General features: G+C 44.4%; 1 protein-coding gene across 14 annotated transcripts in view; it reads right to left on the bottom strand.

Annotated features, from left to right (window-relative positions):
* Positions 1-612: 612 nt before the first annotated feature.
* Positions 613-23,662, bottom strand: part of LOC119441720 (PAN2-PAN3 deadenylation complex catalytic subunit PAN2) — a 201,891-nt gene continuing 178,841 nt past the window's right edge. For 10 of the 14 annotated variants that reach the window (XM_049661559.1, XM_049661561.1, XM_049661563.1 and 7 more), the window contains 5 exons: positions 21,943-22,028; positions 18,897-18,954; positions 16,571-16,750; positions 13,879-13,972; positions 614-6,162 (listed from right to left, as the gene is read on the bottom strand). In XM_049661559.1, the coding sequence (XP_049517516.1) occupies positions 5,987-6,162; positions 13,879-13,972; positions 16,571-16,750; positions 18,897-18,954; positions 21,943-22,028 (594 nt within the window). In that variant the 3' untranslated portion in view covers positions 614-5,986. Of the gene's footprint in view, positions 6,163-13,878; positions 13,973-16,570; positions 16,751-18,896; positions 18,955-21,942; positions 22,029-23,662 lie in introns of all 14 variants that reach the window. The other 4 variants (XM_049661568.1, XM_049661557.1, XM_049661569.1 and 1 more) reach the window with 4 other exon arrangements.

Consider the following 23,662-nt stretch of genomic DNA (forward strand, 5'->3'; position numbering starts at 1 on the left):
TCAATTCCCAATTATAGAGCATTCTGAAAGGGGCAGAATGCAGGAACATCTTCGAGCTTACATTTTAGTGGGCACTGAAGGAACCCAGGTGACAGTACTTAAAATATCAGCATTCTCAACTGGCTTCACAGACCAGCTGCAGCTTAGGGAGAATCATATGCAACACTTCAAGAACTACAGGTCACAATGATGAAGCGAGAATGAAAAAGATTGTCCACACTCTGCAGCTAAATAGGAGGCTTAGAAGCACAAAGCGCGCATGTTCCTCATCTTTCTTCGAGATGTGCAGCCAGCTCTCATTCCCGATTTGCTGCCAATGTAGACGCCATCCACTGCGGGAAAAGCTACAGGTAACATCAGCCAACCAGGAATGAGACTGAAAAGGTGTTGCCGATTGTCTGCCACTGATTCCCCTCTGCTTGGAAGCATCATGGAATGATTAACAGAACTAAATGGTCATGTTCTCCATCTTTGTCGAAGACACGCAAGCCAACTGTCATTCCTGATTTGCTTACATGGCTTGTAACTTTCACTCTGTTGTGCAGTGTCACTGAGCCCGAGAAAAATTCTTCTTTCTTCTTTCTGAGGTTTTACGCGCCAAAACCAGTTCTGATTATGAGGCACACCGTAGTGGAGGGCTCCGGATTAATTTTGATCACCTGGGGTTCTTTAACGTGCACTACAACGAAAGCACACGGGCGTTTTTGCATTTCGCCTCCATCGAAATGCGGCCGCCGCGGCCGGGATTCGATCCCGCGATCTCGTGCTCAGCAGCGCAACACCTTAGCTGACTGAGCCACCCCGGCGGGTGAGCCCGAGAAAAACTAAAGCATGGAGGAATACAACAGCACCAGGAATAAAAATAATGAATGTCTTTATTATGCATATGGAAATTACAGTTAATGTACACAATTTTGGTGAACGATTGATGCAACATCACAGTTGTGTAAACACGTGCTCACTGAGATCAGTAATTGAACACATTAACAATTAATGAGTCCTGAAACAATTACAAATTTTGAAGCATTGTAAAAAACTTCCAAAAACATGAGTAAAGCAAGACAAAATAATGTACCATTTACCTGAGTATATCGTCCAGAAAGAAAAAGAAAAAAACCCATTTGCATCAGCAAAGCTCATAAGAAATATTTAAGAACACTATCATATTTACTCAATTCTAACGCACACTTTTTTCCAGAAAAATTTGTTACCAAATTAAATGCCTGTTAGATCCGAGTATGGAACTAAATCTGCAATACTGACAAGCTATCATCATGGGCACAAAATTTCTGTCTTCCAATTCACACATCGCTGCAGTTGTATCAGTTGCGGCAGATTTGTGCTCACTCTGCAAGTTAATTAGGCTATTAGGCTGCCATGGTCTGCAAAGGGAAGATTAGATGCTCTGGGCAGTCGATAGTGATAAGGAGCCTCCTCCGACAGTGATAATGAGTGATGCCTGACCTACTGTGCCTCAGGTGCAATAAATTTTCTTTTTTCCAAGAGAAAGCAAATTATCATTACTGTATTCTGCTTATTACGATGAAAAACTGGTAAGTGAACAACTAAGGGCATTGCATTTTTAATTTCAGGGAGTGATGATCGAGTGCACATAACAATTGAGTAAATACAGTATTCACCCATGCACAAAATGACAATGGTTGGTGTGAAATGTGCGTTCCTTAGTCCATTTCGATTTCTCAGCCATTCACGGAATAAGCACTAAAGCAACAAAGTTCCAGTGGCACAAATAGAAACATGACCAAGTAAAAATGAGCAAGAATTTATGACTGTTTCTACATACTTGAATGCATGTGACAGTGGCATCGTTCGGCCTCAAGTTTGGAGTCTCAAGGCTACAGCACATTTAAACACCAGCTTAAAGACAATATCCTGTTTCTCACTCGGTTGATCGTGCAAAAGGAGTTTTCTCATTCATTTCTCTCACGTGTGCGTCTCAATTATTCGCCAGCAGCATAAGCTCATCAAATACATAAAAAAATAAAAGGGTGCTATGGAGAACATGCATTAAGGATGCCCAGAAACTTAATTTATGAAACCAACAAATATATAATTGAGCAATCCCAGGTAACTATGCCTATTTAATTGTTTCATTTGGCTTGTTTCCATTTGAATGTGAACATTGCAGGGTAGCTCACTATAAAAAATACTTCGGTATAGCATACATAGACACTTGTTGCATTGATTAATTCAGCAAGGCCGTGAGACTGATTAACCTTATTTGATCTTTCATAATGTATTGTGAAAATACTTTTTTTTTATATGTCAAGTCTCCAAGTCAAGCTTTTACTTTTACGCCTACTTCGAAACAAGGAGAGAAGCCACCAAAACGTACAAAATATCATTTTTCAGAGGATGTACATGATTCATGCATTAAAAGGCTGAGTGTCTTTGCCGCAGTACAAAATACAATATAAATACATTTGGCGAACTTTTGAAAGGATTTGCAACATGGCAGCTTCAGAAGGCTGAATTTGTGAATATAAATTATGACACCAGACTGAAATATCTTTCCCACACCCAGTTAACTTTCTCCAAAGCTCCATCACCCTGAACAAGTGCCAACATATATTAAGGACATCATAAGAGATGGTAAAAATACTTAGCCTGATATACAGACGCAAAAGTATCAAAATGAAATCTAATAAATTGTTAATAACGAGAAAAAAGATTTTACAAATAAAACCTGATTATGCTAACATCTGCAGTTAAGCCCAATTTCAAGAGTGTAATAAAGTCGTACCTCGATATAACGAATTATCAGCTATAATGAAGTAAATCTAAAATGCTTTTCTCGCTAATGTCAGAATGTAAGGAATACATGCTCATAACGAATATTCAATATAACGCAGGTATTCTTGTGTTGGATTCGGCTTCGTTATGACGAGGCTTGACTGTATAGTGAATAGACATGTGGCAATAGAGATGCTAGAAGCAGCCTCGGTTAAACTCTGTGCATGGCTAATTCTTTCTTCTAGATTGTCAAACAATATTGCAGCAGTTGATACCATCTTATTGGCATGGTATCAAAGTCTTGAATAGGCTTACATCATGGATTCTTGCTTACACAGTACAAAACATGCGACAGCAATGGGTGGCCTGAGGTACATAGTGAGACTGTATACAACTTGGCATGTAAGTACAAATTCACTTTGCTGCACACAGTCTGCCTTCTCTTGCGTCGAAAAGGTTTGGCAAGTCTTTCGTGCAAGTCACAGCTTCCCTTCCCAACTGGTCCCTCTAAGGCCAAAAGGTTGCTCGCACTGCCCAGCATGGGCATCTACAAGCACTCTCTGCACCCGAAGGAAATTACTCCGACATTCTCGACAGAAATATTTTGTGCTTTCTCGAGAGATGTTTCTTTGACCAATGGCCAAGAACTATTCAAATGAGAGAAGTGTTTTGAGCACGCCAGAGTGCTTACTCGTAGGGATGACGTATGATAATGCAGTAACCTTGCAGCCATTACATGAAATTTGATACAGTGCATACTCAGAGATGGTGAACACACAGAAATGCTGCAAAATGGACGTCAGTGCGTCTTGAACTGCAGAGCAAAAATTAATATGATGCACTGATAAAGAAATAGGACTGCAACAACACGACACTTGATGTCCTCCCCTCCTTTTTTCTTTTACACTGCAGTTCAAAAGGCACTTTAACCAAAGAGACCAAGTCATGACACTGTTGGATCAGTGCAAAACTGGAAAAGCAGCAGCCTAGAGCAAACATTTCAAAGTGATTTTCACAAGAAGGTCCGTACTTATATCAAGACTCTTTGCCATAGCTTCTGAAGTTGCTCTTAATCATTGTAGTACCATGCTTTCTACAGGCACCTCTACAAAGGACCTCAGGATGGTTGCATGTAAGGAAAAGAGAAAGACTTGCAGGTCATAAGTAGAGGTATTTCTGAGACGGAATTTTTGCCTGCTGGCATGGCTCAGTAGGCACGTATGGACACAACAAGACCTATGCTTGCAACACGCTGCCAAGTGTTGGGGCAAGCTCTGTGCTATACACGACTGCAGTAAACTTCAAGATCCTATTACTCTGTCAAAGTACAGGCCGTCAAGTTGCTATAATGCCGTTATGTTCCATGTCCCTAATTGATGCTTGACTTCTAAGTAAAAGGGCAAAGCTTCTGCAATTCCACATTGTTCCAGCACAGCACGAATTGCTGCTCGCAACCTAGATCTCCCATGTGCTTGCCTGGGACCCGATGACAATGGCAGCAATGAAAAGATTTGACACTCCATGCTATCAGCACCAACCGAAATGAACACTGCACAGCATGTAGTTTTTGTGCAGCTTAGCAAACACAGTAGGCATGAAGATTCATGGCCAATACTAACTTGTCACAAACACAGCTCATGACACGTCAGAGTTGGACATAACACCTCATTCCAATAGCTCTTATCTAAGCTGTACAAAAATTGAGCGCTCCAACTTCTTGCATTTCAATGAGTGCTGACAGTACGTGTATTGCAAATAGTACCATGTTACAGTCTTAACAGATTGAGCTACAGTGCCAGTAGGGACACATGGTTTAACCAAGATGTGCAGAGCTGTCATTGCAATGTGCAGCTGTCTTCTATTTATCTGCTGGGACAATGGCACTAGCAGTGACACAGTCATAAGCAGCCACTTCTGCTTGCTTTCCGCCAAGAAAAGTCATTCAATACAATCATGTGTGTACCAGATCTTGGCTGAAAGCACACTTGTAAAACGTCACCGCTGATTGTAGCTGACATATCACGTGGACATCCTGCGAGGCCAACACTTATGTGCTGGTATGTCAGTTGTACGGTGACAGTAATTGGTATATGGGCACAAGTTCCAAAGCTGCTTGATATGACAGGTGAGAAGCCAAACATGCACTTACGCATGTTCTGTAAGCAACCAGGCAATTGAAAATGGTACAGCCCCATCCCCAACAGCTTCAGTGGGCAATGATAATAGGCACTGCTAATCTCCGACCCAGATTACACTTTTGAATGCGATAGCACAATGTGGGCCACTTGCAGAGTGTGTCAGCCACAACTATGTCAAGTTATTAAATCAAGGAATCAAGGAAAAAAAGAAGCCAATTTTTTCCTGGACAGAATTCATAGCAGTGCAGGAAATAAGAAATTGGGTAATAATTCCCACAAAAACACTTCTTTATCTCAATTGGATGAATTAATTTCTCCCAATGAGCGACCTCAGCATACATTACACAATAATACTAAATGATGGAATTGAAGCCAGTCAGTGCTCGAGGCCCATCCATTTAGTGGGAATCCCGAGACTAGCACCAATGTTGAGATACCTATGTCAGTTCCAAAAATTCAGAACAAAATACACCAGTTTTCTACACAGTTTTGTCCCACATACCTTAAAGGGGGGGGGGGGGGGGGGGCATTGAGGGAAAATAATAACCGGAGCACCAATGCATATCACCGCAAGCTCAGGGATGAATATCTCTAAACTGGTGCTATTTTCGAGACTCTTGCAACTGTACATACCTTGAGCACTGACTGGGTTCAATTCCGGAGGAGCAAAATGTATGCGTAAAAAATTGATTGGCAGAATCTGGATGATGAAACAGCTTACTGGAATTTATCATTTCTTCGCCATGCTTGCTGCTACCATAAATTCTGTCACGCAAAAGATTAACATTTTGTCTTAAATTCCCTACTTTACTTACTTGCTTGCATTAAGCCTCATGTCCATTAGGACTAATCAGTGTTATTTCCTCCTGCTCTGCTCTATATCTGATAACTTGAGACAGTAGCTGCTGAAACCCTTGTGTAGCGGCAGCACAATGCGTGCCATACCTGCCACGTTACCTTGAGCATTTCTGGGCAGCTCTTTAAGGCAGTGCAACTGGCAACCGCAGTGTTGTGCTCTCTGCCTACGATGACCATCACTGGGAATCGAAGCTGGGCCAGCAGCCTTCCACCGCCGCCCAGAGGTGGTCACACTGTCATTCCTCGTCGGCACCGGGAACCTTCCACGAGGACTTGCGGCCAGCCTCGTACATCTCCTTCAGGGACTCAGTCACCCGCCCTTCCCTCTCGAGCTGCTGGTACTTGCGGTACAGCCGTAGCGCTGTCTTGGCATCCTCGATGGAGTCGTGCATCTTGGACTGGATCTTCAGTCCTGAGAAGCGAGTGGTCAGTGTGCAAATTTTAAAGAGAAACCAAAGAGCAACCCTCAATCAATTTAGAATGGTAAAGGTTAATTTAGAAATTCTATTTTCATTCTTTTGCAGGAAGAAGGTTGATTGCTAGCAGAGAAAATGAAGACGAAGCTACCCTTTTCTTGAACTTCACGCTGAAATTGCAGCGCTGGTATGTTAGTGTGGCGTCATGGACGTATTTTATCGTATTTGAGCAGCTTTAAAGGACCCTGAACCACTCTATATCGAAGTCGGGAAATGCATTCCAAGTTAAAATATACTACTTTCAGAAATACTTTGCCGAAAAAAGTAATGCAGAAGCGGACTTATTGTAAATTAAACACCTTCTTCGTGGTGCTTCCACTCCTTCTTCACTGACTTGCACTGCGAAGGCTACGGCAAAGTGGAGCACGCCCACAACGCTCCGCCTACTGAATGTCGCCGTGGCGCGCAGTTCAAATGTGATTTTGGATGTTCACGTAGATGCCACTACTTTCGATTTTGACACCAGCGGACTCGTCGTGGCACCTAACAGTGGTGGTGGCAGCGGTATCAATGTTAAGTAGCACATTGCAGCTACATGCAAGTGTAGTGCGTGTGCACAGCGTTTGCTTTATGCACGACAGGGCTCGAGTGCGCGCTCGCGCTTATATGCTCCAGTCTGGCAGCGCTACGTGGTGTGGACCGGCATTGCCTTGCACCAGCTTGACTGACGGATAGTAGTCATATCCAACGTGCACATTTTGATGTGTTATCAATATCTCAATATGCAGCAAAGTCTACCAAGGATCAGGAGCGGCCAGGAGAGAGCGCACGCTGGCAAGCATGCGTGTGGCCTGACCTTAAGTTTTGCGTAGTTCGAGGCTAGTTGAGTGTTCAAAACTAATTAAAATTAGCGACACCCGACAGCTACAACACTAATAAGCAGGGTGGCCACAGTTTAATTCCTACGCGGGCGGCTGAGCATGAGCAGACGATAGTCGGCCTATTCCAGAAGTACGTAATTATTATTGAAATTCGAAAGCAGATTTTCGCTTACTTCAGCCTGTTTATTAAACTGCTTCAATAAATATACACAGTAACAGCAGGAAGAAGTGGACTGATCCAAACATCCTTCTTGATTGATATCAGCTATTGGCCAATAGCAGCCACAAATGGTAATCTGCTATATTACGAAATAAAGCATCCAGAAAAGAGTCAAAAGCAGGCTTCTATTGAAAAGAGAGTGTTTGAGAAAAAGGCGACTTCGCGCTCCGCTTGCGAGCTCCACGCACCATGCACAACTGCAAAATTTGGCTAAGATGTTCAAAGCAGCGTATGGCTATCCGCGGAATGTGTTTCTTCACCAAGCCCGAGGGGTGGTTCACAGACCCCTTTAATGCAACGAAATGTTACAAAAAGTTGCTACATTGAGTCTGATTCCTTGAAAGTGAAATACAATCCTTCTTCTACCGGTAAATGATTAAGCTAACATGAGCAGATGTTATCAAAATAAATAATGTCACGGAGCACTGGCATTGAAGCTTTAGTGGGGTGTCGCCACATGTCTTTCAGTCTTTCAATTTTGCACATTCTCTAGCTTGCCGTGCTTCCTCTTGCAACAAGAGCACTTTATTTGCTACTGCAGAAGAATAATTTACTAATACACATTAACTCAAGAGTCCTATTTAATGTCCCTTTAAATGCTGCCTCATCACTTTTCAGAGATCTATATTTTCCGTTCATCTGGGCGTGTTCATGTACATAGCAGCACAAACACACACAGAAGTACAAGAAGTGCAAGAAAGAATGCACACAACAGCGCCCTCAATGCAGTTTGTCTATTAAGACTCCTTGCTGTGCTTTTCTAAGTTATTAGCTGATCTATTGGCAGTAGAGCAACACAGATCAACTAAGCTGATCTAGATGGACATGCTTTTTGACGGTCAGGTTCACAGACAATAGCAGTTTTCCTTTTCTACCAAAAACCACACATTGATGCCAAATGTGCTATTACTAGGGGTGTATGAATAGTAATGCTTTCAAATTAAATCACATGTGAACATTATGAAGAACATTATGTTCCAACAAGCAAAGAAAGAAACTGGGAGGAACAAAGGAGCAAGCAAGGGTGATATAAATACGAGGAGTTTTTTTTTTTTTTTTCATGTGTCAAATTCATTTAAACAGAATGTGAGAAAAACGAAAAATTTTGCATTCAGACTGAAAGGCAATGCTATGATACATGACATATGATATGTTTTACATGTCGGTTTGAGCTAGAGCAACAAGTATAGAAACATTTCACCAATATTAGGATGTAAAGTTGGGATTTGACTCTTCTATTTCAAACACTTGGTTTGATGCAATTTTGGCCTGAAAACTTAGTTGAGAACTACTTTCAAAAACAGTCCAATATGATTTCAGTAGAAACTCCATCAGAATATTGGCAATTAGGGGCACTGTTATGCTTCATCAATACTGGGAATATTATTTGGAGAGAGCGAATTCATCTTCTTGAAAGCACGTATTCCTTTTGCTTTTTGTATTCTCTCACAGGATCTTTTATTTGAGCAGCATTGAAGGCAGTAACACAACCTGCAATGAGACTGCCATATTGCCTCAATAACATTGTGTGGATAATTTTGATCCGTACACCCGTGGGATCTGGCTCATTTTTGCTCCAACATACGATCTTTGCACACGGTTCACTTGCCTTATTTGGCCCATTTCGTTGTGATATTTTTTCTAAAGGAAGGTTGCCTTGTTTATCTTGTCATTACAGCTCTATTACATATAGCTTCAGTTTGTGAACTTGGCTGACTTAAAAAAAAAGCTTCTCATATTTTTGAATGCTTCCAGTGGCATTTAAAGTGGAGGTAAATGCACTGGGGTAGACGACATATATATAGCTTGTAAGCAGAAAATGAAAAGAATGAGTTTGTGCAATGGTTACAATAGCAGGAATGGAATGAAAAGCTGCATGCTACTGTGCAGAAAGTTTAATTGGTCTTATACTAAATGTAGTGAAAATGACATTTACATCACACAGAAATAAAAGCTATGCAGACAACGATGCATATCACAAAGAAAAAACTTGACAATATTGATACAACGAAGCTGCAGGTGGCTAATTATAACTGGGCTATTTTCGCACAAATCTACCGCCTGGATTTTTAAAATTAAGTTCTGTTTTCACTATTAACATGAAAAAGCACCTCGTGACATATTTTGGGTCATGCTCTATATTCAGCGCAACCTTGCCTTTTCCATTTTCTGCACTTCAATATGCTGCAAGTTCAGCCACTAAGCAACTAAGAATTGCAAAAAGGTGCAAAAGTGCAAAATGCAGAAACGCAGCTTGGCGTAGTGAAAGGGAACACTTATCTAACCACTTTCAGTTCAATAAGCCATTTCGTTGAAGCAATACAAGTCGATGCGGCCTCGCTGCGCAAAAACAGCTGTGCTGGCACATGCCGCATCGTGATCCATTACCACAGGGCACACTTGTGACAGAATGCCGGCTTATGCATTGTGGCCCGTAAGGGCACTCATCGCCAACAGGTTGGCCACTGCACCACTGTGTTACGATTCCCTATTCTAAGCCCACGGACACTGCTGCATCACGCATCAACAGCCATGTGTTACAACGTAATGCAGTCGACTTCCGTTAATTCGACTCTGACGGGACCGAAGAAATTGTCAGAATTATCCAGCGGGTCGAATTAAACAAGATGCAGAAAAAATGCCGTAACACCAATATTTGCTGATTCTAACACGCCCCCGAATTCAATGAGCGACCAATTTCTATTTGTCTAAAGCAGAAATATATGTAGAAATGACATTAAAGCTCCTAACAAAGTCGAAATCTAAGGTGCACACAATTTTTTTTTCAAGAAATATGTGTTGTACAATGGCGGCCGGCTTCCTAAAGTCTGCTTCACCACAACACATCCGTGTTATGCGGTAAAGCATACAAACGCCGTGAGGGCGGTTTTTGTTTTGTATCCAATTGCCCCGAGCAGGCAAATTTCTATCCATCTTCTGTAAAACAAAAAAAAGCATTCATAGCCCTTCTCCTGTCGAGAAAAGGGGGGTAACCGAAGCTTGTGGCAAGCCGACGGTGTCGCAGGCGTTCCGCTTCATTTGCCCAAAACACAGGGTCGGCGGCTCTTCACTGACGTTCGGCCTCAACATCGCGCTCCCGCAACTCGGGGTCCACGGCTCTTCGCTGACGTATCGCCTGGGCTTCGGAAGCCTTCACGCTAAAATTGGCACGTCAACGACAAGCCCTTTCCCGAGCTAGTTCGCGGCGCCGTTGCTCAAACGTAGCCTGCTCCTCGGCGGAACGCACCACGTGCGTCCTTCCCATCTGGACGCCAAAACTGATCTTAGGCGAGGAAAGCCCAGCAGATCACGCGCCAACCCCCTTTCCTTCCCTTTCCCTCCCCGCGACACACCAAACGACCCTGAGTGGTCGCGCGCGTCACGTGGTCTGGTGCCGGCGCAGCTTTCCCCGCACCTGCTCTACACTGGGAGCAGCCAGGTTTTCTTTCCTTCTCTATTTCTTTCTTTCTTGTCCCTGGCTCAAACCCGCATATACAATGCAGGTATGCATCACAAGTGATTTCTTTCCTTCCTTCTCTCTTTCCTTCCTTCTTTCTTTCTTTCTTGTCCCTGGCTTATACCCACATATCCAATGCGGGTATGCGCCACACGTGATTTTATTATCGTTAATCGCGATGTAACTGACGTCATGATTTATCAGTCATATTAGTCATACATTTGTACCCTTACATGCTAAATTTGGTATATACCAAGTGAACGAGACGCGAGTTTTCGACAGGTTTTCAATATGGTTTTAGTGTGACAGGACCACCACCACTACCACCACCACCACCCACATATGTGAGGCAATACAAGCTTCACCTGAAAAAAAAATGCGCACATTGAATTGGGTAAATACCGTAATGAGACATTGTGAGCTATGGTTATTGCTAGAAAATATTCCTTAGGCTGGACAAAAACAGTCTTATCGACGGGAGATGATGTGTTCAACGCAGTCACTGTCCCTGAGCTCCACTGAAACAGCTGCTGTCACTAAAGGGGTTGCTATTGCGGTCGCTGTAAGGGTCAGGCGCATACGTACTGACTGACCAAGTTCGAATTATTCGGTTAAGGCCAATTTTAGGATCCAAATAACAAAACTTAGGGCCCACAGAAATGCATGGGTGCCGGCCGGCATCAAAAGAACCATAAATTGAATTGAATTAACCGGAGACAAATTAACGGAAGTCTACTGTATTCATTTTATTTTAACTTTCGATGGCAAGTGACAGCGTTTCCATTGGTTCCTGCCAACTTGTCTGAAGCCTCTATTGAGTCATATGCCTAATCACACAAAACATAAAAGGAAATAAGCAGGATAAGATGCTAAGGTGTTCAAGAAATCATGGGGGCAACAGCTGTGACATGCCGAGTGCATGCCAGATGGCACTACAATACCCCACTGCAACCAGAACAAAGGATTCACCAAGGTATGTAGCATCTGCGCCTTGCTAGCGCAAGTTCGTCAATGTGCACCTGAAATGGTGACTGACTAAACGTTCGTACATAAGCAATACGGCATGCAAGAGAGACTTGCTATTGCTGGTCCTTTCAATTGCAGTTTTCGGCAAATGGTCATAAGTAACTTTTTTTTTATTTTCTGAATTGTCCAAAGCCCTCTTTTTCATTATACGTGGTGGCATGATATTCATGTTTCCATGAGTTATAAAGCAGAAAATCAGCTGCTCCACACGCCCATTCAACGAACACATTCTCTGTGCAGCAACAATTACTTTAGCAAAACATGCAAGTTGCTGCATTTGCCATCATCTTGTGTGATGAAGCCAAGAATGGTGTTAAAGTCAACGACCAACTTTTTGGACATGCCAAATAATTCAGAAGCCTTTGCGGCATGCCACATACGCCACAATTTTAGATGCTGAAACCCTTCGCCATCCAATTTTTTTTTTGCTTTTTGCCATGACCACACATCCAAAATGGCATTAATCAAAGGCACCATCGCCGCCATTTTGATTATCTCGTAGCCTTGAACCAGCGCCGATCTGCTGACAGCCATAGCCAGCTGTAGCCACCATAGGCATTTGTGCTTACTTAGCCACATGGTGTTTGGTGCATGGTCGTGTGGTCATTTTGTGCAGTCATGCACACTGCAACACTAGGCCTAGCTGATTCGACTTTTGCTATCCAGCTTCCTGCTGTTCCAAGCAGTGTTTTTCTTTGAAAAGATTCACTGCTGTCAGCAATGGTACTGACTCCTCCTTTTTCATCTTCATTGATGGCTTTGAAGCATGAAAAGCACAGCAAGGGTGAAAAGACCATTGCACATTGCCTTCTCCCAAAAATAAGTTTTGCTGCAATATAGCGGTATTACGCGGTCAAGCATATGCATTGTACTGCGGTGAAGCATACCAAGAGTGGAACGGGGCGATTGTCATGGGTCGTAGCATGTGTTAATTATTATACATGAGCGCACCTGCTTGCCACAGTATGAGCACCGAGACCCTAATAAGTGTACTAGCAGGCCTTCCGAGCTATTTCAGACGTGGCTGTTGCAATTTGAATCCTTGAGAGCAGTAAAAGGCATACATTAGTTTTTTTTGGCAGCCCAACTTTTTTGATGTTCTTACGGTCCTTAGGGAGTCCGAAAAATTGGACACTGACTGTATATGATAGCAAAATTCCTATTCTGAAGGAAAAACAAACAAATATGAGCAACGAAAAAAAAACACACAAACTCTTCTTTCTGCTCTCTCTTATTGGTTTCACTGATTCTTGTTCTGAATAAGCACGCACCTGCCCATGAACCAGGCTAGCTTCACAAACAAAAAATTCACAAGGGTCTCTTATGTTATCCCGAAGACGACTTGAAGGCGAAAGCCCAAGTTCTGATGCATTAAAGACGGACACATGACGTACACATCCCCCTTAATTCGCTTAGACATCCCTCTTATTTGCTTATGCATCCTTAATTTGCTTATTTGTCCTCTTAATTCGCTTAGTCATCCCCTTTAATTTGCTTAGTGTACTTCGCTTAGTCATCCCTCTTAATTTCAAAGGTCGAGGGTTCGACTCCCACCCAAGGTCGTTGGTTCTAGAGCCATAATTAACTCTATCTTAATGAACAGTGCCTTAATTAACTTCACCTTGATAAACATCAAAGGTCGTGGGTTTGACTCCCACCAAAGGTAGTGGGTTCAAGTGCCTTAACACCAAAGCTCAAGGGTTCGTGTCCTTTTTGTACCTTTCGACCTTGGGCGACATGTTTTCTCTCAAGATCGACTGACTAATGAGACATATAATGCTTTTGCCTTAATAAAAAAAATCACCAGCCCTTCCCCTGTTGAGAAAACGGAGGTAAGTGAAGCTTGTCGTGTGTGTATCTGATCTTTGTGGTGATTTTCTTTCTTTCTCTCTATCTTTTTCTCTCTCCCTCATTCTCAATCTCTTTCTTTTTCTCTTTCACTCTCTCTTACTTTTCTCCCTGGTATGTGCCATTGAGGTTAGACCCTTTCTCCACTATGGCCAGGATCTGCCCACTTTTCAGCGTGACACCACCACTACCACCACCGCCGACACTTGTGAACCTATAAAGCTTCGCTTAAAAAGGCACCCCAACTCAAAAAAGAAAACTTGTTCTTCACCGTACTTACCAAGAAAGTGCCAAGCAAGAAAACGCAGAGATACCATTCTCTTGTTAGGAAGTTGAAAAAGAAGCACGGTGTCAATCACTTGGTCAGCAGGTACCTGTTTAGAAATAAAGGAGTAAACGTATATATGAAAGGTCAAAAAGAAGCAACGAAACAGCAGTGAAACAGTGCACAGAAGGGCTGTGAATGTAAATGTAAAGTCAAAGATGCTGTGAGCATAAAAGTATCTCTGCACTGTAAGAGTCATTACTCATGAATACATTTGGATAAGTACTAAGAAGCGTTATGCCAACCATTATTTGCAACTTCCTTCATTATTCACTTCTCATTCAGCACAGTACTCTGTGCTTACCTTTGGCACTAGACACATACAGATACTGACCAATTTTTCGGACACCCGATTTACAGACATATACAGTATAGACCACTTATAACGTAACCGCTTACAGTGCAGGAACGAATATAGTGCGGTCTTTTCACACTCCCGTTAATTTTCCCATAGCACACCATGTATACACGTATCGCTTACAGTGCAGTTGCGGGAAACAAAATACCGGTTACAGTGTGGCTGCCTGGGAGTACGGAAGTCAGCGGTGACAGCAAACACTCCCCTCAAACGGGCGCCCCAAGGAGTGCTCGAGGAAGAGAGAGAGACGAAGTGGAGAAGGGCACGTGGTGCGAATGAACAGCCAGTGAGGCTGAAACCAGAATCTTGAGTGCGAGTCGTGAAATATCACTGAGCGCATAGCGAGCGAGGGCCACGAAAATGCCAACGCCGGCCAACGTTCGCTTCACGATAACGGCAGTAAACGAAACTACAGGGAGCGGGCGGCGCCGGCACGGCACGGCGAAGGGCGCACGCGGAAACCGTGGAATGTGAGGGAGGAGGGTGGCAGGGAAGCTGATATCGCCTCGGCAACTCTGCCGCTTCGGTGGCTCCCCTCGCCCTCCCTCGTAGCTCCCTCACTTTCGACTGTCAACGTGCGCGCTCGCAGCCGTGCAGGTGCCGCCGCTCCAGCCAGCACGGCGCCAGCTCCCCGAAGTTTCGTTTTCTGCCGTTATCGGGAAGCGGGCATTTGCCGGCGTGGGCAGTTTCATTGGCCGGCCTGGGACACCGGCCTGGGCACCGTAGCCGCAGTGTGCAAGGTCAACACGTGACTAGAAAGTAGAGGAAGCATAAAGGAGAAAGAAGGGTTCACTGCCATTTTCTACGCGTGGCTACGATAGCGTGGCTGAGACGATGGCACGTACACGCATGTTCCGGCGCAACGCAGAATTGGCGACCTTGCCATTTGCGAGAGGGTGAAATTTCCGCCGCGTTTTTTCTTTTTTGTTCGCGCGCGACATTGAGGGGTCTCTCCTAAGCTTTTACTCTATGGCGGTGCCGGAGCAATGCCGGTCGGAGGCAGCCGCCGCGTGAATTATTTCGAATTAACGAGATTCAACTGTAAATTAAATGCAAACGTTCTAGTCGCATTCCTCGACTGTCGCATACGCGTGGCAGCTCGGTGCACATGTTTTGCATATGTGCGGGCCTTGAAAATTGTTGCTTTGGTTATAGTGTGGTACCGCTTATAGTGCGGATATTCGCCACTCCGGCGACTTACGTTATAAGCGGTCTACACTGTAATTTGGATATCTTTGAGCCACCACCACGTACATCATGGAGCCAATGCATATGGAGGTCTGAAATTTCTGACACTGAAACCTTTGCCGTCCGATTTTTCTGTTTTTTTTGCCATGATCTCAGGTCTGAAACAGTATTAAGTGAAGCCACCACAGTTGCCATTTTGAATATCTTGCAGCCTCGAACAAGCGTTTTTGCCCGTCGATTTATTGGCAGCCATTGTAGTAGTTTTGTGCTGTAGTTAGGCCTAGATGCTTTGACGTTCGCTATCAAGCTTCCATGCTCGGTGCCCTGTTTTTTGTTTAAAGGATTCGTCGCTGTCGGCAATGGTGCCTACACCATCCTCATGCTTGTCAAAGTGTGGAAAGCACGACAAGAGTCTAAAGCGTTGGATACTGTCGGTTTCCAAAAGTCAGCTTCGCCGCAATACAACGATGTTGCGCGGTCAAGCATACGCAATACGTAGTATATTGCGGTGAAGAATACCAAGAGTGCAAAGGGGCTACTGTCATGAGACATAAAATGTGTTCCTTAATTATACACACATGCACCTGCTGTCTCTTGTAACAGTATGAGCACCGAGACGCCTAATTAGTGTACAGGCAGGCCTTTAAAGCTATTTAAAATGTGGCTATAGCGATTTGAGCCCCCGAGCTTAATTAATGGTATGCACTCGTTTTTTTTTTTTTTTTGACTGCCTGATTTTTCGTGCATATTTGCGGTCTCTAGGGAGTCCGAAAAATCGGACGTTGACTGTATACATGTTTATACTGTCTAAATGGTGCAAACATTTGAACAATGATGAGGCCAACCCTCACACTTTTAAGGAGAAGCACTTCTGAGACTAGTGCTTAAAGTGCTTCACTGCAGAACTAGGGAATATCAATGATATTGTTTCAGTGTCTAGCTCCTGCATTGAGTCACTGAGAAAGAATTGCTGTCAGGTTTCCTTTCTGATAAGGACTCAATTTGAAGATCAACGTGTGCGCTGACTTTAGGAAGCAAAGAAGAGTGCAAGAAAAAAAGGAAAACATTAGATTCATAACATGGCTGTAGTAGCATGCTTACAACAAGGTTGATGACTCTAAAGTCATTCTTGAGACCATGGCCAACAAAGATGACTCCTTCATCCACGAGGTAGCGCAGCTTTCGGTAAGTAGCCTTAAGTGTGGTCAGATGCTTGGACGAAATGGTCACATCCAGGTCACCAGGCTGGATGCCTGAGAACTGGGTCAGGTAGTCCACCACCTGGCAACATGTAAAGGAATGGAGGATATTGAAGTGCAAAGGAAAACGAAGGGTAATTAATAGCTTACTTTTCTAGTGAATATACTATTCTGATATTCTTTTAATATCTACACTCATAGGCATGCTGATTGACTTCTCTTGGCTGTTGGCACACAAGCATGATGCTATCACCATCTGTTTCCACATAGAACACACTAGCAGCAGCAGACTACAAATCAGATTCCAGAAATGTCTATTTTAATCAAACACTGACCACAGTATGCAGTAACTATGCTCCGCATAATCCGCATAGTTACTGCATATTTCTTACCCAAGAGTAGACTTGGCACAAGGCTTTAAGAGGAATCTTTGATTTTTAAAAGTGAATAAACTGCATGAGTGTCTTCTGCTTCAATTCCATCTTCCTTCTCTTCCTCTTCACCATACTTCTACCCCTGCAGAGTAGCAAGTCGGAGCTAGTGGCATCTTTCTTTTTAAAGTGAAACTTTCTTAGCCTCTTCCTTCGACTTTCCTGCTGCTGCTAATGGCTGCTGTCTTGCCCAATAGCTCTTGCTGAATGCGTGGGTTAAGCTGATAGTAATGTCGTCATCAGTCCGTTGTCGTCATACCATAGGCATCCCTGCTGGCTGCTAGCTAGTCTTGCATGGTTAGCCAACACAGGACATAGTGCAAACTTACACCAGATATAGTGCAAATTAAGACGGCCCAATTGGCTGGTACCTGACATAGTGGAAACAAACACTGGATATAGGGTGAATTAAGGCTGCCCATGGTACCGGACATAGGGCCAATTAAACCTGCTAGATTGGCTGGTACTGGACACAATGCAAGCAAACACCAGATTTAGTATGATTAAGGCGGCCCGCAGTGACAGGTGATGCACGTGAGCTCCAACACCAACATGCCGTCAACGTCCTTTCATCGCCTTCATGAGACTGTGATAATTCCTTCGTTGTCATGTCATCGTCACCTTTCTGCTGCTTTCACTCTGTTGCACTCACTGTGTTGTCATGTCATCATCATCAAATTGCCATTTTTGAGCCATCGCCATACTGTCATCGTCATTTCGTTGTCATGCCATTGTCGTCACCGCGTCATCACAAAGTTGCCATTGTGGTTGTCCCATCATCATAATTTTATCATAGTAATTCTACTGTTGTCATGTTTTTGTATTATGCCATTGCCAATGGCATAATACAAGCATAGGCATCACATTGTCATCATCTCATTATTGCCGTCATACCTTTGTCGTCATCCCATAGTTTCATGCAGTCATCACCACACCATTGTTGTCACTTCAGTGTCATCATCCATCCCACGGTCGTCAAGCCAGCATCGTCATTCTTGGATGTCATATCACCGTCGCCACACAAGCATAGTCATTCCATGGTGGTCACACCATCGTCGCCACTCCAACATCTTCGTCCCATGGTTGTCATGCCGTCGTCATACGATTGTTGGCATCCCATGGTCATCATGTCGTCGGTGTCATACTGTTGTCGCCACTCCAGCGTCTTCCCACGATTGTCATATCATAGTCATCATATCACCGTCTGGGTCGTGTGGTCTCTAAGTGCACATAGCCGCTAAGCAGCAACAACGTTCTTCACAAACAGCAACGAAAGCTTCACTCAAACCGATTGTCACAGTGCGTGGGATCCGCAGATGTTTTTTTTTCGTGGTTTTGCCCAGTGGTGAAAAACGTTTTAATGTTCCAGCTCAGTTCTGGTTTGTGCAAAAGCATATCTTTTTTTGGGGGGTTCAGTTTCGGTACCCCTGTGCCAGTACTTGGTGCCTTTTTTAAATTTTATATATTGTTTATAGCTTAGCACCATATTATAAATTGCAGAATTTTATATTCTTGTCTTTATTGCATTCTCTGACGTGATCCTTACCCATGCACAATAAACAAGCAATAATTTGCTTTTATATATAAAAGAAAGTTCACAATATTTGCATTCAATTTGGCATTAAACTTTTTTTGGAGTCCCCTCCCCTAGAAACAACTAGTTTGCAAACAAAGGGCCCAGAGTGCTGGTCTACTGCAGTTATTGCTCAGCATGTGCCTGTTTTATAGCAACAATAATAAGGCTGTATGTAAATGCATTACAGTGCTACTGCAGAAGATAAGCAAAGGACAACTTACCTGTTCTTGAGTTGCAATGTAGTCATCAATAAATGGAATCCCTTCGAGAGGCCCTTGCCTGGAAAATGTGACAAGCAAATGCGAGAAACTGCAATTAGGGTAAAAACTAGCAAGGCAACTTTGCATTTGGGTGCTTATCTCTTTGTGTCTGCTCTCAAGTCTTCAGGTCTGTGCTTACTTATGGCTGCCAGTTAAGAATCTATATGCATCTATATGAAACTTAGTTTCATGTAATAGCCAAAGCAAGCTAGAGGCTCCTGCCTTTGAGCTCTATAATGTGTTTAGCAAGGAAGGCAATGAAAAACCATTATCTATATGTACAATGACTTATTACTCAAAAAACAATTACAGTGGAATCTCGATGATACGAATCTCACAGGGTCACGAAAAAAATTCGTATTAGCCGAAATTCGTATCATCGAAACACAATTAAAACTACCTAAATTAAAGAGTCGAGAGGTGAACTCACTCAGGCACACGTACGTAAAAAGCATTTACAGTATAGACCACTTATAACGTAACCGTTCATAGTGCAGAACTGGCTACAACGCGGCCTTTTCCGACTCCCGTTTACCCTCCCATAGAACTCCATGTATACGCATACTGCTTACAGTGCAGCCGCGTGAGACGAAATTATGGCTTCCGCGGGAAAATCTCGCCGATAAGGGCGGTAGCGAGCACGAGGTGCGCCCATCGATGGGAGAGGAGATAAACGAATGCGATGCGGAGGAGGAGCATGAGACGTGGAGCACGAGTCCAAGGGCGATAAAGTCGTCACTGCGCGCCGTATGTGCAAGTGAAAGGACGCGCGCCTTCACAGACAGCGAACGCACAGCGGTGAGCAAACGCGACTTCCGTTGCGCGAAAGGCTGTGGGGGTATGGGAGGGAGGGAGAGAGGGGGGGGCGACGATGTGCTGTGGCGCCAAATGCGTATCTTGCAACCGAGCGCAAGGGTAACTGACGATGAAATCTCCCCACGCGCAAGGAGCAAAGGAGCAAAGCGGGAAGGTAGCGCGGGAGGGAGGGGAGTGGGGGGGGGGGGGGGGCGGCTCCTACTCTGCCAACAAATGCGTTCTTGTACTTTGCGCCTGTGCCGGCTGTTGGTGTTGTCGCGCGCACCGTATCTTGAAAGCGATCTCCACACGGCTCTGACCTTTGTATGCGCTGTGCTTACGCCGCTCAGTTTCCGTTGAAGCGATAGACCGCACGAACCTTCGCTTGCTGCGGCGGCCGCTCGTGGGGAAGCGCGGCAGCGCGGCCGCCGCAGCGAGTGAAGAGACAAAAAGAAAGCACAAAAGCAACAAAAGCGCCACCGCTTCAAACTCTTCGCGCCCAGTCGCGGCTTCCGCGATGTCCAGCGTCGCGTCCGCTCTTCCGCACCAAAAGAGAATAGGAAAACGCGCGGGACTGCGCACTGTTCTCTTTCGCGGCCGTCAGTGGGGCGGCGTTTATTCGTATCAACCGATGCGGGTCGAAAATCGATTCGTAACAACCGTTCTCTAGCACGTTGCAAAGTAATGGGGCTCGGCCGGGACCTCAGAAAAATTCGTATCATCCGGAAATTCGTATTAGCCGTGATCGTATCATCGAGATTCCACTGTATTACAATGACTCTGGTGATTTTTGAAAACAAATAATTACTGTTAGACCTCGATATAATGAACTTTATTATAACAAAGTATTCAACTTTTTATTTCTTGTCCACAGAACACCATGTATTTGGAACCTCAATATAACAAAGTGTGTTTATACACAATTTCAATATAACAAAATTTCACTGTCACCACGAAGGAATACCGAGACAATAATTGGAAAGTTCCGTGGACGCAGATGGTCAAATGGTTTAATTGCTAGCAGCTCCTTGCAAATGCACCTCTCAATTCACGTGCCGCGTGACCAAGCGCGACCGCTGAAGCGGAGCAGCGTCATTTTTCGTACAAAGTCCAAGTGCAATAAGATCCTATCGTGCCCCGTGCGATAGTTGTGCGAGTGAAAAGTGCAACTGAAAGCTTGCAAGGGTGAGCCAAGAAGGATGGTGGTTTAATGCACGCCATCTTACCACGCGAGCAATGGGAAAGGGGGGTGTTACAGTTTCGTTTTAGATGGCTGTCCATTGTGTGGCGCCACTTGAGTCACCCTGTAAAGGCAGAAACGTAAAGACGGGATTGCGCTTGAAAGTTATCCTGTGTTTATTTTTCCCCCTTTACAGAGTGGCGCAAGTGGCGCCACATAACGGAACACACCCCCTCGGTGCCACTTGTTAAGAGAGTGCGCTCGAAGAGGGAGGAGGGGAGCAGGTTGGCACGCGCATCCTTTTCTAGTGCGACCATGGCTGCACATGGCTGTCAGCGTGGCTTAGTGCATACACAGCCCGCGCGCACCGTTTTAAAGCCAATCTGCCACGTTGCAAAGCAAGGGTGTGGCATCAAGTGCACTGTCTTCCCGAGCGTTTAGTACTGGAGGTTGCGTTCATAGGTTCAGAGAAGCGCTTAAGCGACAGGCAGACGAAGCATTCGCCTCCTGCGGCTGGCGCTCTTTATAATAGCGTCGTCCCACTGTAGGCAACACTATAAGCCGTGGAGGCAGAATGGACGCGAACGCGTGGCTGGCTTCACTTCGTATCGGTGTGAAGATATCGTCAACACGGCATGAAACCATATCTTTCCTCACCGAGTATAAAAATTATCAAAATGATATTTTTTTCTGATTAAAATTACCTTTTTCCTATTGCCCGATAATGCAGAACATTTTGCAGCCCTTTCCATGTAAGAAAAATGCACTGGCGACTGTACTTAGTTGCATAAGAAATCGAACTTCAATGTAAAAACATTTTGACATAATGAAGCAAACTGCTGATTTTACAAACTTCGTTTTATCGTGTTTTAACTACATTTATGTGCTAATAAAGCATCATGGGCTATGGGTGCCCATCATGTGACAAAAAGTGAGATTCTTTTGGCAAACAGCGTTTTTCATATAAAACCATCACCTTTCAGGCATAAGGTTTGCATACAAAGCAAATAGAAAATGAATTGAACCCCTTACCCTCGAAGGCAGGAGATCCTAGCAACAGACATGTGGGAAGGACGAATGGTAGATCTTGTCCCATCACTCCGTATCTCTGCCTCTTCCTGAAAACATCATCATAAAGGGACATCAATGCCAACTTAAGAAATGCTGGCCAACTTTATGCCAACTTAAGATAGCACCTATTAGGTGCCATGTTTTTATTGTCTAGAAAACATGTTAAACTTGCTTATCTCCTGCACTTTACCAGTATTTGGCAGACTTTTCAAACTAACAGGCTTGAGGGTGCACTGCAGGCACTCTAATGATTAACCCTTTTCGTGTCAAGGATGAGTTTCACTTATCCAGGAATATCCATTTGACTACTCAGTGCCACAAACAAGAAGTAGTCATTTTATCATATTGGTGTGAATGCTGCACTACTAAATGGTGTCAGCTACCCAGAAAACTTTTTTTTGTGGGTGCAGTTGGTGGAAACGCAGCAGTCTGGCTCCCCTGGCTTTTAAAAATAGCGGCATGCAGTTAGGTGGCTGGCTTCCGCCTCTCCCGTGTACTCGTGAATCCCCCTGACAATATGGTGGAGGTGTGGGGTACCAGAAGCGCTCTACAATGGAGCTCCGCAGTGGTCAACGACTCGGGGTCATCATGATGACAAACGAGACCACGACCATGCCTGCGCCGGCCAGCATGACGCCTGCACCAGCCACGACAACAATGTCAACGATCGTCCTTTCACATCCTAAAGACCCAGGGACGTTCTGCAGTACAGATGAAGTTGACGTGAAGATTGGATTGCCGATTATGAATGCATCAGTGAGATCAATCGTTGGGACCCAACACTGATGCCGGCGAACGTGCTGTTTTATCTCAAAGGAACAGCAAAGGTATGGTTCGCGGACCACGAGGCAGATATTGGAAGTTGGGACACTTTCAAAGAAAAATTTAGTGCCTTGTTTGGGAAGCCCATGGGTCGAAAGGCAGCCGCAACAAAAGAGCTATCCATCTGCGCTCAGACATCCATTGAACCATACATATCCTATATTCAGGACATCTAGGCTCTTTGCCGTAAGGTCGACAGTGACATCACGGAGTCAGACAAGGTTGGCCACGTGCTGAAGGGAATCACAGACGATGCACTCAACCTATTACAGTGCAGTCCACTTATAACGATACCACATATATTGATATATCGGTTATAACGATGAGTCGACTTAAAAGTATCAACTTATGCTTTAGGGCTTCGAGAAAAAAAAAACATATATAACAATATATTATTCACCGCATATCGGATATAATGATCGAAATTTTGCTTCTGGGCAAGCGTTTTTCATGCAGAATAATCGTGAAATTGTGTTCCTAAGCTGCCCTTAACTGAGACGGGGCAAAAGTTTGCCTACGCGAGTTCATACCTGCCGCCATTACCGCCCGCTGATTGCGAAAGCCACAGAGAGCATCGCAAGCTGATGCAGCGTGCACAAGATGGTGCCAGCTGCTTCGCGTCCGCGTCGCATCGCCGGTGGTCGTGCGAGCATCCAGAGAAGGAGGAGGAGGGGGGGTGGTGAAGAAAGCGATAAGCGATGCGCGGCCTGCGCTCCCTTTACAATCTCCCTCTCTCAGCGAGCATTAGGTGCGCCGAAAAAGCGCAAAGCAGGGTCTGTTGAGACGAAGCTGAGAATTTTGCAGGACTTGAATAGGTACGAGCTCATGCAGTCGATGATATCGACGATTACGAAAACCG

This window comes from Dermacentor silvarum, chromosome 2 (assembly GCF_013339745.2).
Source record: "Dermacentor silvarum isolate Dsil-2018 chromosome 2, BIME_Dsil_1.4, whole genome shotgun sequence".
Lineage (NCBI taxonomy): Eukaryota > Metazoa > Arthropoda > Arachnida > Ixodida > Ixodidae > Dermacentor > Dermacentor silvarum.